At 34.4% G+C, this 15735-nt stretch overlaps 1 protein-coding gene across 2 annotated transcripts in view; it reads right to left on the minus strand.

Moving 5' to 3' along the window:
- Window positions 1–246: 246 nt before the first annotated feature.
- The window catches only part of LOC131949242 (proton myo-inositol cotransporter), a 48147-nt gene continuing 32658 nt past the window's right edge, over window positions 247–15735 (minus strand). For both annotated transcript variants that reach the window (XM_059311047.1, XM_059311046.1), the window contains exons 2-10: window positions 13892–14522; window positions 13585–13744; window positions 8787–8995; window positions 7697–7805; window positions 6242–6405; window positions 4242–4347; window positions 3167–3405; window positions 2237–2389; window positions 247–432 (exon numbers count right to left, since the gene is read on the minus strand). In XM_059311047.1, coding sequence (XP_059167030.1) covers window positions 248–432; window positions 2237–2389; window positions 3167–3405; window positions 4242–4347; window positions 6242–6405; window positions 7697–7805; window positions 8787–8995; window positions 13585–13744; window positions 13892–14471 — 1905 coding nt within the window. In that variant the 5' untranslated portion in view covers window positions 14472–14522 and the 3' untranslated portion in view covers window position 247. The remainder of the gene's footprint in view (window positions 433–2236; window positions 2390–3166; window positions 3406–4241; window positions 4348–6241; window positions 6406–7696; window positions 7806–8786; window positions 8996–13584; window positions 13745–13891; window positions 14523–15735) is intronic.

Below are 15735 nucleotides of genomic sequence, written 5' to 3' on the forward strand. Positions count from 1 at the left end.
ATATCACAAGCAAAACTAAAATTCATTACATGCGAAGATGTGTGTTGATTTTTTTTAGAGCTTTGGGGAAGACAGTGACTTCAATTACAGTACAATATTGTAAACAAAACAAAAGTTCACCAAATCCTTCCTAAGATGTCAGTTGATTTTTGAGAACATTTGGGGATGATGGTGATTTCAATCATAGTACAATATAATAACAAACCAAAATAATAATAACAATAACAAACAAAAATGTCACCAAATGCTAAGATGTCGGTTCATGTCCCAGAGCTTTGTACTGGGATGGTGGCTGAACTTTACCACAGCAGATGTATGGCTGAGTAAAGAGATCTTCTACCTCCTCCAACTTACTTCCCTTTGTCTCTGGCAAAAGAGTTCCAATGAACACTAAACCTAGGATGCCTATACCAACAAACAGCCAGTATGTACCTGAGCAGAAAAACACAGGGGAAGCATTATAGTATAAATATTTATAGGGTGTATACATTTTACTTTTACTATTTGAAAACTGAGCTAAAAGACAGTCTCTACATATCATTAACAATATTACACAAGTATTGACAATAATCATAGAAAAAATACAACTATTTTAGAATATTTATAAGTCACAAGTTTGTCTTTGGATGTTTTGGGATTTTTAAAAATCAAGCCAATCTGCCATTTAGATTTCTCAAAGCTACCTCAGAGACCAATACTAAACATATGCTTCATAAAGTTTGTGAGCTTCAATCTTTTGAGTTGGAAATCACAGGCTAGAGAAATCACAGGCTAGAGAAATACAAGACTACAGAAATCACAGGCTAGAGAAATTACAGGCTAGAGAAATCACAGGCTAGAGAAATCACAGGCTAGAGAAATCACAGGCTAGAGAAATCACAGGCTAGAGAAATACAAGATTACAGAAATCACAGGCTAGAGAAATACAAGATTACAGAAATCACAGGCTAGAGAAATCACAGGCTAGAGAAATACAAGATTACAGAAATCACAGGCTAGAGAAATACAAGATTACAGAAATCACAGGCTAGAGAAATCACAGGCTAGAGAAATCACAGGCTAGAGAAATACAAGATTACAGAAATCACAGGCTAGAGAAATCACAGGCTAGAGAAATCACAGGCTAGAGAAATCACAGTCCAGAGAAATACAAGACTACAGAAATCACAGACTAGAGAAATCGCAGGCTAGAGAAATACAAGATTACAGAAATCACAGGCTAGAGAAATCACAGGCTAGAGAAATCACAGGCTAGAGAAATCACAGGCTAGAGAAATCACAGGCTAGAGAAATACAAGACTACAGAAATCACAGGCTAGAGAAATCACAGGCTAGAGAAATACAAGACTACAGAAATCACAGGCTAGAGAAATCACAGGCTAGAGAAATACAAGATTACAGAAATCACAGGCTAGAGAAATCACAGGCTAGAGAAATCACAGGCTAGAGAAATTACAGGCTAGAGAAATCACAGGCTAGAGAAATCACAGGCTAGAGAAATACAAGACTACAGAAATCACAGGCTAGAGAAATCACAGGCTAGTGAAATCACAGGCTAGAGAAATCACAGTCCAGAGAAATACAAGACTACAGAAATCACAGGCTAGAGAAATCACAGGCTAGAGAAATCACAGTCCAGAGAAATACAAGACTACAGAAATCACAGGCTAGAGAAATCACAGGCTAGAGAAATACAAGATTACAGAAATCACAGGCTAGAGAAATCACAGGCTAGAGAAATCACAGGCTAGAGAAATCACAGTCCAGAGAAATACAAGATTACAGAAATCACAGGCTAGAGAAATCACAGGCTAGAGAAATCACAGGCTAGAGAAATCACAGGCTAGAGAAATCACAGGCTAGAGAAATCACAGGCTAGAGAAATCACAGGCTAGAGAAATACAAGATTACAGAAATCACAGGCTACAGAAATTGCATGCTACAGAAATCACAGACTAGAGAAATCACAGACTACAGAAATCACAGGCTACAGAAATCACAGACTACAGAAATTACAGACTACAGAAATCACAGGCTAGAGAAATCACAGACTACAGAAATCACAGGCTATACTTTTTAGTCACTGCCCACTATCAAAACAGATCTGAGCTTTTTAAATTTACTAATCTGTTTCTGTGAAGTGAGGGATAAATGCCCACATGATTATAACTTACTATACTAAGATAAGGTTTGTGTGAGGGTCGGGGTGGGGAAGGCCCAAACAATTGCCACTTACCATACTTGGTTAGTGTCTCTGTGAGGGTCAGAAAGGTCATGGACACTAGCAGGTTTGCTATCCAGTTGGTGGCAGCAGAGAGGGAATTCCCAGTGGATCGGGCCCAAATTGGATAAATCTCAGAGTTGATGGTCCATGGCATTGGGCCCATCCCTACAATAGCAAAACATTTTCAACAAGGTAAAAATAGATCATAGGATAAACTAAAAAGTTACAGTTTTGAGCCCAGTTGTCAATAGAGCAGATGGATTAGTTCACATGTTTCTGTGACCTCTACATATGAAGGGATAGTGTGGTGGGGACAAAGCCCAGCTGCCTTTACTTTCCCTGATGTGAATTAGGTACTCATCATAGCTGGATGAACTCAGGGGCATCTAACATACAGTGGCGTAGGCGGGAGGGGGGGTTAGGGGGGGGTCATAACCCCCCCATAGACCCCTCGGTATATATATAAAAAGTATGAGGGTGGTGCAAAACGCAAGTTTGAGGGGGGGGGGGGGTGCAAATTGAAAGTTTGAGGGGGTGGTGGAAATCGAAAGTTTGAGGGGGGTGCAAATCGAAAGTTTGAGGGGGGGGGGGGGGTGCAAATCGAAAGTTTGTCCCCGGGTAAAAATTGGAACCCCCCCCCCCCCCCCCTTGAGACGATCCTGGCTACGCCACTGCTAACATAATCAATGCCAGGATCCAAACTTAAGATTTTCGGGCTAGAGTCTTATGCTCTACCAACTGACAATGCCATCCCATAAGATAAATTAAACTTTTTGAAAAATATTCTAGCCAAAACAATTAACCTTTAGAGTAGCTAAACCTAGATCTTAACGTAACTTTTAATTAGTATATAAAACGGAGTCAAATTAAGAAATCCAGAATGCATTTAAATAATATACAATTAAATAAAACTAAATCACCAAATAATAATAAACAACCAACCTGGTGCAAAAAACATGAGATAGAGCACCAGACCTAAAATAGCCATCCAGGAATATGACGTGGGGCAATAGTCATACGCCCAAACAAACCCAGATGGCAGTGTTGAGTTGTCGCACTGACCGTACTGGGAGTGTGAACTCTGTTTGGGATCTGTCAATAAGCAGGAGCCATTCACTGCTGCACCACTTCCTGAGTAACAAAACCCACAGTGGGTGTCTTCAACACAAGCTTCACAAGTCCTGCAGAAAAAAACAGTGGTTTTTTTTTTTATAAGTATTTTTAAGTGTACTTTAATAATATTTTTAATCTTATCAAAGTATAAAGTCATTTTTAAGAGTATTTTAATAATATACTTAAATTAATCAAAGTATAAAGTCATTTTTAAGAGTATTTTAATAATATACTTAAATTAATCAAAGTATAAATTTTTTAAAGGGTATTTTAATAATATATTTAAACTAATCAAAGTATACATTTTAAAGTGTATTTTAATAATATTTTCAATCTAATGAAAATATAAAATCATTTTCAAAAGTTTTTTATAAACCGAATTTCTTATGTATGACTAGTTAATTTTACTTAAATTAAGAGGATATAATTTTGAATAAATTGATGGATTTTTTTTCCAGCCCACTACTTCATGATTTACAGATTATAATCTCAAGAACTTATGAATGTAAACAAAAAATCTGATTTTATAACAACGAATAGACATTTGAACGTAAATAGTTTTTTTTTTTTTTTACATTAACAAAATGCATGATTTATTGGGAGTTAAGTGATGACTTGTTTACAAACACACACCTGACCTTGACCCTTAAGAGTACACACATCTTTTATTAAACTACTACAAATGACCAGACTCATTGATGACATATTTTGTATTGTCCACAGTAACCTTTACATTATATTTTAATTGTTGATTTAACATCTAAGTGATTAAATTTTGTTTCACTGGAGATGTACGAAACTCAGTTTAATCGCCTTAGTTGAGTGGGGGGAAAAATGATAGTAAATCTACATCCAGACATGGTTATCAAGCTCAATGAAAGTTGATAATCAATTTTTTTCCTACCTGTAAATTGAGCATGTGTCATTGTGATGTATCTGATGACTGTCTGGAGAATTGAGTGCAGCAAGCTGGAAGGCTACAGCCAGCACAACTAAACTTAGAGTAACACCTGAAAAACACATTTTTGATCAATAAATTTAAAACACATGATCTTTAAATTAGTAACACTAGAAAAACACATTTTTGATCTTTAAATTAATAACACCTGAAAAAACACATTTTTGATCTTTAAATTAATAACACCTGAAAAAACACATTTTTGATCTTTAAATTAATGACACCTGGAAAACACATGTTTCTGTTAATAAAAATTAATCGGTTTCAAACCTATCAGTGCAGAGTAAATAGCATTTAATTTTCCGGTTTAAATGAAGATACCAGTTGGCTCTTGATACTTATCAGCTTAAACAACATCTAAAAGTTATTACATCATAACCTTTATCCCAAATCATGATTTTAATCTAGCCAGTATAGTTAAAAAAACATACTAGACAATTCAACAATGAAAAATATAAATATCACTAGTGGTTCACATTCTGGATATAAAAAAGCAGCCTTTTAACGTGGACAGCAAGTTAACAAAAAAAAAAAAACAGCTTTCATGGCAGTTTTTAAATAACAGCAGCTAACACAGTATTCATGTGACAGCAGGAATGTATAATAGGTAAATTTGTAAGTTTTGCTCATTACAACAATCCATTGGGTAGATGAAGTAGAGTTCATATGTTTCTTGACCAAGTCACCTATTAGAGCTGGGTTGACTTAGGATTGTTGTTATGAAAGGTCTAGATATATTAATAATAATATTATTATAAAAGAATGGGATGTAAATAAAAGTGTAGGTTTAGAGTAGCGTCTCTTTTGTTTATCATTATTAACCTTAAGCTACAGTTTGTGTTGTATTTGTATGAACCCAATAATGTACACTTCTGTAGCATAAGAACTACTGGGAGGGAAGTGGCACAGATCACAGCAAGAACTAAGAGGTTCAGTAGGTTATAAAACATGGGGTTAAGAAAGTTTGAGTGTCCATTTTCTCAGAGACAGTCAAAGATTGTTGATGTACATTTATCAAGAAATAAAATAAAAAGATAAAATCACACACGGATTTCGTGTTGTTTAATTGATAAACAGATTTAAGTGACGACTTGTCCTGAAACTCACTTCGCAAATAATGTCACAAGTCTGAACTGAGATCCGATACGAAGATCTTCAGGCTAGCAGCCAAACGCTCTCCCATTCGACCATGGGAGCTTGAAACATGGGTTTTTGACCATAGGTTATCCAGCAGCAAAACTGTCTCCATTTCCAAACCAGTGAGGATCACACAGTAGGAAATGAAAGCTGTTGGAAAAACAGCCATAGGTTTCGTGGCTGGCAAAATGGGTGTGAGAAATGCTACCTTCTACATCCTTGTTTAAGTTTATCTGGCTTAACAGCAGTAATAGAGATAGAGGGCGATATAGAAAAAAATGTAATGAAATGTGAGAAGTATCTTGGCGGATTAAAAACCAGTATATGTGATAAAATAGAAAGTAATAATAAAAAAAAATAATTATGGAACAAAATTCACACAGGACAATATTTTACAACAAGTCACCATCAACAGTGTCCTATACCCATCAAACAAAATTCATACAGGACAATATTTTACAACAAGTCACCATCAACAGTGTCCTGTACCCTTCAAACAAAATTCACACAGGACAATATTTTACAACAAGTCACCATCAACAGTGTCCTATACCCATCAAACAAAATTCATACAGGACAATATTTTACAACAAGTCACCATCAACAGTGTCCTATACCCATCAAACAAAATTCACACAGGACAATATTTTACAACAAGTCACCATCAACAGGATTCAGTACCTGTCAAACAAAATTCACACAGGACAATATTTTACAACAAGTCACCATCAACAGGGTCCTGTACCCATCAAACAAAATTCACACAGGACAATATTTTACAACAAGTCACCATCAACAGGATCCAGTACCTGTCAAACTTGCCATGATGAGCTTCTTTCTTCCAATGCGCTCCACAAGCCAGACACCAACAAGGGTGAACAGGAAGTTGACACCAGCTGTCATGGCCGCCAGCCAGATGGCCATCTGTTGGTCGTTGACCCCAGACATTTTTATGATGGTGGCACTGTAGTACCTGCATAGAAGAAATCAATATTTTTGAGTAATGTGAGTTTAATAAAAACACTGTCTTTTTTTTTTGTAAAAAAAAAAACAAAATCTAATGAAAACGATAATGCTATTAGTGTAAATAAGGTATGTAAGGATTGTTTTAGACAGTTAAATTAGATACCAATCAGCAAACCTGACAAATAGTCATACACTTATTAGTACTGATGCTAAAATTTGATGATCAAACATAAGTAACATAGGAATTACACCAATCCTGTTTTTATTTCTTCAACACAATGTTAAAATTTAGCCATAACATCCTATGGTTCTTCAAATGACTAATTTTTACTTTCTCGTATATACGTAGTATAGAGAAAGTATTGTAATCTGTAATCGTGCAAAAAAAAAAAAATCGAGATTTTTACAAATCTCGACGTTTTACACCTCACTGATACGGAAAAGCATAATTTTGCAATCTTGTCCGTATGTCTGTGTGTGTGTGTGTCTGTGTGTCCGTGTGTAAACACGATAACTTGAGTACCATTACAGCTAGGATGGTGAAATTTCATATATAAGTATTTTATCAAAATCGTAGATCCGTATCAACTTTTGAGCGAATTCCGATAACCGGAAGTGGTACTTTTTCTACTTTGAATTTTTCAAAAGCCTATAACTTGAGTACTATTTCAGATAGATAAATGAAATTTGATATGTAAGTAAAAGAGCTAATTCTCTACCTTCTGTCAAATTTTGAGTAATTTCCGTTGACCGGAAGTACTTATTTACGCTATTTCCGATTTCTCAAAAAACGCATGTAAATTTATAAAGTACTAATAATATTGCGCACTATTATGCGCTTTTTTATTTAGCGTTCACTTGGTGTGCATTTCTTTTTTCTACAAGATTATATTCTATTTTAAGAAATGTGAGTATTTAAAATGGATTAAAAATCATGTCTAGAAGTCTATATCCCGAGTTGCCATCCCCTGTAGTGTTATATTAGAATATTCGAGAAAGTTTAGGGGAGATCACTCCCTGTTTATTTTTTTAATTTACTTGGCCTAATTATAACACACTAATTGTTCTAATATTTTATATAGGCCTAACAAACCAGTATTAATTTATATTGTTTTGCTAATTTTAAGACCATAATTATGGCACACTGAATTATTTTTTTTAAAGGGAGAAGTAGTAAATTACTATCAATACCTTATTTGTTTAGAATAGTCAATAAAAATGGGTAATAAAATGTAAAACAACTGAATGAAAACTATTTATATAGGTAAGAATTAATTAACATTTGAGGTGTGTCTTACATAACAGTATTTATTCCACTAAGCTGCTGAAATAACTGGAGTCCACAGCCAACAATGAGAGCTCTTCGAACTGGTGATGTTTTCATTATACGAATAAAAGTATTTCCTCCTGAAAAGAATATTTTAAATTAAAAAATCATTCAAATGAAGTTTTATATTGAAGTATATTTCTGCTCATATTTGAATACTTAAGGAGAAGAAGTCAAAACAAGCATGTTCCACCAAATGTAATGAAAGTATGTAATTTCATTAATAGGGATAATACAGTGTTATGAGGGTTTTGAAAACCAGGCAATTCACACAAGAATTTTTTTTTATAATAAAATTGAGAACAGGGCGACACCATTTAGGGGGGTGACACCAAGGTAAAAAATAGCAAAATATATAGAGAAAAACTTGAAGGGGGAGGGGGGGTGCAAATCGAAAGTTTGAGGGGGTGGTTGCAAATCAAAAGTTTGAGGGGGGTTGCAAATCAAAAATTTGAGGGGGGTGCAAATCGAAAATTTGAAAGTTTGTCCCGGGAAGGGTCACTACGCCTCTGGGGGGTGACACCATTAAGTGCTGCACCGGGGTTGACACCCGACCTCGCTACACCACTGGTTATACTGTAATTGATTTTTCATTAATTTGATAACACTTAGTTTCAATTAATTTAAATGAGATGGTGTAGCCTTTAGTAAATTTTATTTATCACCAATGTTCCTTCTAAGCTGTGTGTCCTTCTAAGCTGCGCAGCTGCATAGCAGTTGTAAACCTGCCACAGTTATTTTATAAAATATAATTATGTATATGGTATTCCAAAGCATTACACATAAAAAAAGGAATCGGGTGGCCTAGTGGTAGAGCGCTAGACTGCTATAGCAAAAGTCTTGAGTTTGAATCCGGGTTCAAGTCAGTACAACTTCCATGAGTTTACTCAGCTCTGAAGGAAGGGTACCTTGGTTAAGTAAAGGCGGCTGGTTCTAGTGTTGACAACACTATCCCCTCATATGCAGAGGTCACAGAAACAGGTGAACTTTATTTACTTTTTTTTAAAAGTAAAATATATTTTGAACACAACCTTTCATTTCTAAGAGGGAATGTTATTTACCACTGTATCTATTACTGGACTCCATGACTATACTTTGTCTAATTTCAGCCATTTCATCTTCTACTGCATGTGTGCCCCTCAGCTTCACGAGAATATTCAAGGCCTCCGCTTCTCTCCCCTTACTCATCAACCATCTAGGACTCTCCGGTAAAAAGAAAAACCCACAGAACTGTATTAAAGATGGCACACCAGCAAGACCAAGCATAAACCTAAGGAAGAATAGATTTTGTTGTTGTTAAAAGTAATGCATCACTCAAAGTAAATTTACAGTTAAAAATTAATAAAGAATACAAGTTTCTTTCTTTATTTAATTTAACTCATAACTTTTTAAATGTTCTTCGAAATAATAATAATAATATTCTTAAAAAATTGATTTGTAGGTGTCACAGACTGTATTATTATGTATCTTTATTATATTGTGTTTTGCATGAATGAAGAGTACCTGGCTAGCGGAAGGACTGTCTGAGCGATCGTCATGTGTTTTTCCGTGTTTTGGGTGAGATCGCTCATTGACGTAAGGGGAGAGAAAGTGGTGAATAAAAGAGAGAGCGAAAGGTGAACGGGGGTTGTGTGCTAGGACTTGGGACTGGAACGATGGCAGTGAATGTAAGATGTCTCCATGACTTGGAGTCGTGATTATTATTTGTACCTATATCAGTTGATCTTCAAATATGGATGTACCACGGATTTATCTGTACATAGTGTAAATAAAGTTGTCATTTGAAGTTGCCACTGTTGCTCATGTTCCTGTATGAAAGCTAACCCACAACAACAAAGAATTCATGTTGTTACATATGGTGTCAGAAGTGGAGGCAATAAAGTGATGTTGCTACATTGTATTACTGTTACTTATGATGTCACAAGTGGTTGAAGAATTGGTGCTACATATGTCAGAAATGGAGATATTACAGTCTGTGGTCTTCCACTGTTTACCAAGTACGTCAAGTTCTTGAAAGTCATCTATCTACACTCAAGTCAGAAGGGTTGCTGTAGTCAAGTCAGACGTTTTGTTCAAGTCAAGTCATCAACGTGATAATTTTTATCACCTTATTTCGATATTGTCTCACCAATGTCGAGTAAATATCGTCTGTGTGTTTTTTCTGTTTGGATTTAGCCGATCAAGTCTTAGTGTTTCTTTTTCTATATGGATTAGCTGTTCAAGTTTTTCTGCTGTTTGGATTTAGCAGATCAAGTTTATTTTGTAACTGTTTCTAAACTGTTCCTGAAGCTGTCTTATCTAAAACTGGACAAATTTCTACTCTGAAAAAAGGCTACTGGAACTATTTTGAAATTTTTCAACTTTTTGGAATCAACAAAGTGAACTATTTTTGGACGTATATATGTACTATGAACTTTTCTTGGATTACCAGATGTCTGTAATCAACTAAAACAAAGCCAGAATACAAGAAAGGGTATTGTAAATTAATTAACATTTATCTATTGTCAACTAATGAATTTATATTTTATGTCATAGAAAATATATCAAAATGTTATGTTTTGAAGAATATCTAGCACTAGCGAGGGCGCAAGGCATTAAGAAGATGAAGAAGCAGATAGCCTGGGCAAACACTCGATTTGACAGAGACATAGAAAAAGCATTAGAAGCATGGGACGAAAAAACAGACCAACCCCGACGAGCTCATGGAAATGTATTGAGAGAACTAGATGATGTGATAGAAATAGTGTGTAATAGATCAAGAGCTATTACAGACATGCATAAAGAAGAAGACATTTCAGAAGTAGATAAAGCAGAGGAGACTGTACAACCAAAAGGAAAGAAGAAAAAAAGAAACAGAAAACAGGGAGCAGATAAAAGGGCTGAAACTTTGGAAAAACAAGTTGGCCTACATGAACTAGTATATAAACAAGAACTATTAGAAATGAAAGCTATAACAGACACAAATGAACCAAAATTAGAAAGTGAACAGACAGAATTTAAAGCAGAACTTGAAGAAGTAAATATTGGCAACCTTTGGAATGAGGAACAGAGTAACATAGTCCAGGAAGAATTGAAACCCAAGGATAAAACAGAGGTTGAACTTAATAATGATTTAAAGGTGACAGATACATTAGAATGTCTTAAGATTGACTCTTTATTAAATGATACGCAGGTACACGAGAATATTATTGAAAGTTGTATCGTAAGTCCATCAGAGAATGGCAGTCAACAAGAAATAAGTCCATCAGTGAATGGCAGTCAAAATGATTTAATAAGCCCATCAGTGAATGGCAGTGATGATTTAATAAGTCCATCGGAGAATGGCAGGAATCATGATAAACTAATGATGATTAATGAATCAGTGAACTTAATAAGCCACAATGAAGAGAACGTACCTATTGAAGATTTACTTCGAAAATTGGAGTCAAACTATAAAGAAGATATACTAGAACTCAAGGATAAATTTAACAAAGAAATGGAGAAATTAACCCAGAAATTTATGTGTGAACTAGAATCAATAAAGAAGCACAAGGAAGTTAAGAAAGATGAAAAAATATCTACAAACTACAATGTTAATAAAAATGCACAGAATGAAAGTAAAAGAAATGTAGCAAACTTTGAATACAGTCACCATGTTAATAAGAATGTCATTAATGTCATTAATGCACAGAATGAAAGAAAAAGAAATTTAGCAAACTATGAATACAGTCACCATGTTTATAAGAAGCCAAAATCTAGATGTTTTTTCTGCGGAAAAACAGGTCATTACCAAAATCAATGTTGGCATAGGTTGGCAAATCAGAGAAGAAACAATTATGTACACAGAAAGTCATGTGAGAAATACAGTAATTTAAGGAATAATGTATCAAGTTCAAATCAGAATAACAAAAGTGTGAATAGGTATACTAATGGAAGTTACCGACGCAACACATATTATGAGAGGCCAAAGCAATGCCATAATATTTATATTGAGTTGGTTGATGAACCAAACGAAGGTACACAAAGTAAGAAAACAACTGACGTTGTTCAGAAACCAGAAGAGAATATTAAAACAAATGAAGTAACACAAGTTACACGAAATCTAGGAAATAATTATGGTAACAAAGCTAAAAGATACACATACAGTTTGAGGGAGAGATGGCATACAGGTCATCGTCAACTGCACGAGAACGATTACTCATGCTATAGAGGATGCTAAGATAAATTATCAATTGACAGTTTATTAATATTATACAGTCTGTAACTGTAATATATAAATATCAAATAATGTGTTTGAGTAAACATAAATTGTGTACTATATCTAAAGAATGTAAACTGTATTATATTAAACCTATTCTATACTATTAATTAACAGTGAATAAAGTAAATCAAGTAAAAGTTAGAGACTATTTATTCCGCATAACAATAAGACGGAAGTCTCAATGATGAATTGTATTAGTCGATACCTGTGAAAGGCAAGAATGTTGTGTTGTGACCTAGATATGACTGAAATGGGTCGACTAGGGGAGACAACAAAGTATATTACTCATGCGTGGTAATAACATACCTTGATGATAAGGAAGTTTTTTTTTTACCACATAGGATATAGTTATTTAAATTATGAGTTGAATTAAGTCTTTGATAATTTCAACTATGTATTATGTTTGGTAATAAGGTCATGTACCAGACTCGTTTGGTAATTTATTAAACTCATTTGTCTTGTTTATACTACAGTTATTGGGTAATTGAAATATTTTTTCCTCCTATGTGAATGTATATTGATGCATTAAATATTAAATATAATGCTTGTACAATTAAAGTTTTTGTTCAAAACACTGACATATTTTAATTATCACTGATATAGTCACTACATACTGTTGTATTTGTATGCACTATAAATTTATGACTACAAGTGCTTAGTCTAAAATGAATATATGTTACTCTACTTTGAATTGTACACAATTTTTTGTTGTCTGGCACATGATCCTGCCCTACCAATACTGTATTTATAAATTTTGTTGTCTGGCACATGATCCTGCCCTACTAATATTGTATTTATAAATTTTGTTACACAAAATTTTATTCGAAGGGGGGACGTGTCACAGACTGTATTATTATGTATCTTTATTATATTGTGTTTTGCATGAATGAAGAGTACCTGGCTAGCGGAAGGACTGTCTGAGCGATCGTCATGTGTTTTTCCGTGTTTTGGGTGAGATCGCTCATTGACGTAAGGGGAGAGAAAGTGGTGAATAAAAGAGAGAGCGAAAGGTGAACGGGGGTTGTGTGCTAGGACTTGGGACTGGAACGATGGCAGTGAATGTAAGATGTCTCCATGACTTGGAGTCGTGATTATTATTTGTACCTATATCAGTTGATCTTCAAATATGGATGTACCACGGATTTATCTGTACATAGTGTAAATAAAGTTGTGATTTGAAGTTGCCACTGTTGCTCGTGTTCCTGTATGAAAGCTAACCCACAACAACAAAGAATACATGTTGTTACAGTAGGCCTTTAAATTGTTTAATCTACTGAAAAATTGATGTATAGGGGACCAGAACATTTGTATTAGTCTTCAGTCAACAACTGTGTAGTTTTCAATAGAAATGGCAGAGCTTCTAGATCCAGTATTTAAAGAATAGAGTATATAATACAAAAGCTTTTAAAAGGATGAAATAATAAAGAAAGCAGACTGAATTTAATTTTCTTACTACTATGAAGAAATGGTAGTGAACCTTGAGGATTTCAATTTAAAAGTAGAATGTGCATTTATTAATTGCATCTTATTTAATGAATCAAGCATGAGCGCAGAAACAATTTTTACATTTATGAGGTAACTTAAAATTAAAGTTTATTTTATTATGGTGATGAGTTTACCTCCAGCCATTAGGCTTAACATAACTGAAACCGCCATCTATAGTGCTTGCAATGAACTGTCCACCAGTAATGAACAGGGTGTTGACAGTAACCAAACGCCCCCGAAGATGAGCTGGAGCACTCTCAGCTATGTATACAGGTATCGTCATGGAAGCAAAACCTATTTTTCAAAAATAAAGCATCAAATAGCTACATAAATAAAATTGTAACTCTAAATTTGAAAATAGGCCTACATGCAAATTTTAAAAAGTTCATAAGCAGAATTTTCATTGGATTTTAAAGTTAACAATGAATTATTTAGACTTACCTATTCCAATGCCTATAATCACTCTTCCAATGACCAGCATGGTTACATTGTAAGAAAAAGCTAAGACAGCTGCACCAGCAGTGAAAACAAAACTCGCCAAGATTGTCACAACTTTACGTCCAAATTTATCATTTAGAAAACCCCCAAAAAGTGCTGATAAAAATGCTGCACCAATAGTGACACTGACAATAACTTCTTGCCAAAGCGACGATAGAGTAAATTCATCTTTAAGTAAAAGCATTGCACCAGATATGACTCCAGTGTCATATCCAAATAAAAATCCTCCAATGGCAGCAAAGAATGAAAGCAGCCACACATAAATTGTGGAATTTCTTGTTGAATTTCCCATCATTGTTTTGTTTCCTCTTGCAGGTGAGTTGAAAAGCGTGATCTCGTTGTTAGAGTCACTTTCAGAATCAATACCATCGTAGTGGAGAGGGGGTGAAACCTTTGAGTTGATCACATGTGAAGACGTGGGTTTGATAGTTGGCGACCCAACAAGTTTAGTTGACTCTGTGAGGTCTGACATCATCAGCTGTTCTGCTATTTCAAAATCATTTTCTTCATCTGATGAAAACATTTAGGGTGTTTGTTCTTGTTATCTTATCTGTTTTTTTTATGGCTGTTAATGCTGTAAGTTCAGAAAGATAACTAGTGTTATACAGATAAAAATGTAGGCTAAAAATTCAATGAAATACATAAGTTAGTCAAGGAAAACTATCAATTAACTTAACAATCAATGATTAATAAGTGAGCCTAAATTGTATATAGCATATATATATATATATATATATATATATATATATATATATATATATATATATATATATTATAATAGGGCCTATATATACCTAATTACAATATAGGACTATCTTTAGAACGATAGGCCTATACTATAGAATTTTGTGACAATGTGTGTGACTGATAAGAAAGGGGGGGGGGGAGAGGTGGGTTCAGATAGTTCGACATCAAACTCTTTTTATTTAAAAAAAAGTAATAGATGTAGTTTCTAGATCTAGAATCTTTTTTCTCCGGGGGGGGGGGGGGGGGGGGGGGCACTTGAAATTTTCGGAGGGGGGGGGCGGACACTAGTAAAAGTGTATGTTTCCTATTATATAAATCCATCTCATTCGGGGGGGGGGGGGGGAGGCGAAGAGATGCCTGGAAGAAACTCTCGAATCTAGATCTGGAACTTAATTATTAGTAATTAGTATTAGAAACTCAACATGAATTGTAGCATTATTTAACTTTTTTTTTAAAACTGTTTTAAATGCAACAGTAACAGGCATATAATTATATATAATATAAGACTATGTCACTAGACTATACTATTATAGTATTATACTAGTATAATATACTAGTGTAGTATATTATAGTTTATAGTATATACTATATAGAATTAGAATAGCAGTCTAGACGTCTATGAATATTTTTTTCAAATGTCAAAGTAAAGTAAGTAATAAGTAAGACTTACAGTAAGACTAAGAGTGACTAAGTAAAGTAAGACTAAGACAAGACTAAGAACTAAGAGAGTAGTAACTTAGGACTTAGTAAGTAATATTAGTAAGAAGTAAGATTGTAAGAAGGCAGAGTGATAGCGCAGCAGCGATAGCCTAAGCAAGCGGCTAAATATAAAATAAAGTGGTAATCTATCGTTTTGGGTACGTAAAATCGCCCGCGGCTATTTATGTACGAAAACGTTACCTCATTGTCAAGGCTTTAATAGAAGTATATTGTCATATGTTTGTGTTAAATATTATAGATACATGAATAATAAACCTAAATCAATGGCTAAATATATCGATATAGGCCAGAAATTAACTTTAAACAGCAGTGTCTGAGAG

Source organism: Physella acuta, unplaced genomic scaffold, assembly GCF_028476545.2.
Source record: "Physella acuta isolate Inbredline_101_S28 unplaced genomic scaffold, ASM2847654v3 ptg000679l, whole genome shotgun sequence".
NCBI lineage: Eukaryota > Metazoa > Mollusca > Gastropoda > Physidae > Physella > Physella acuta.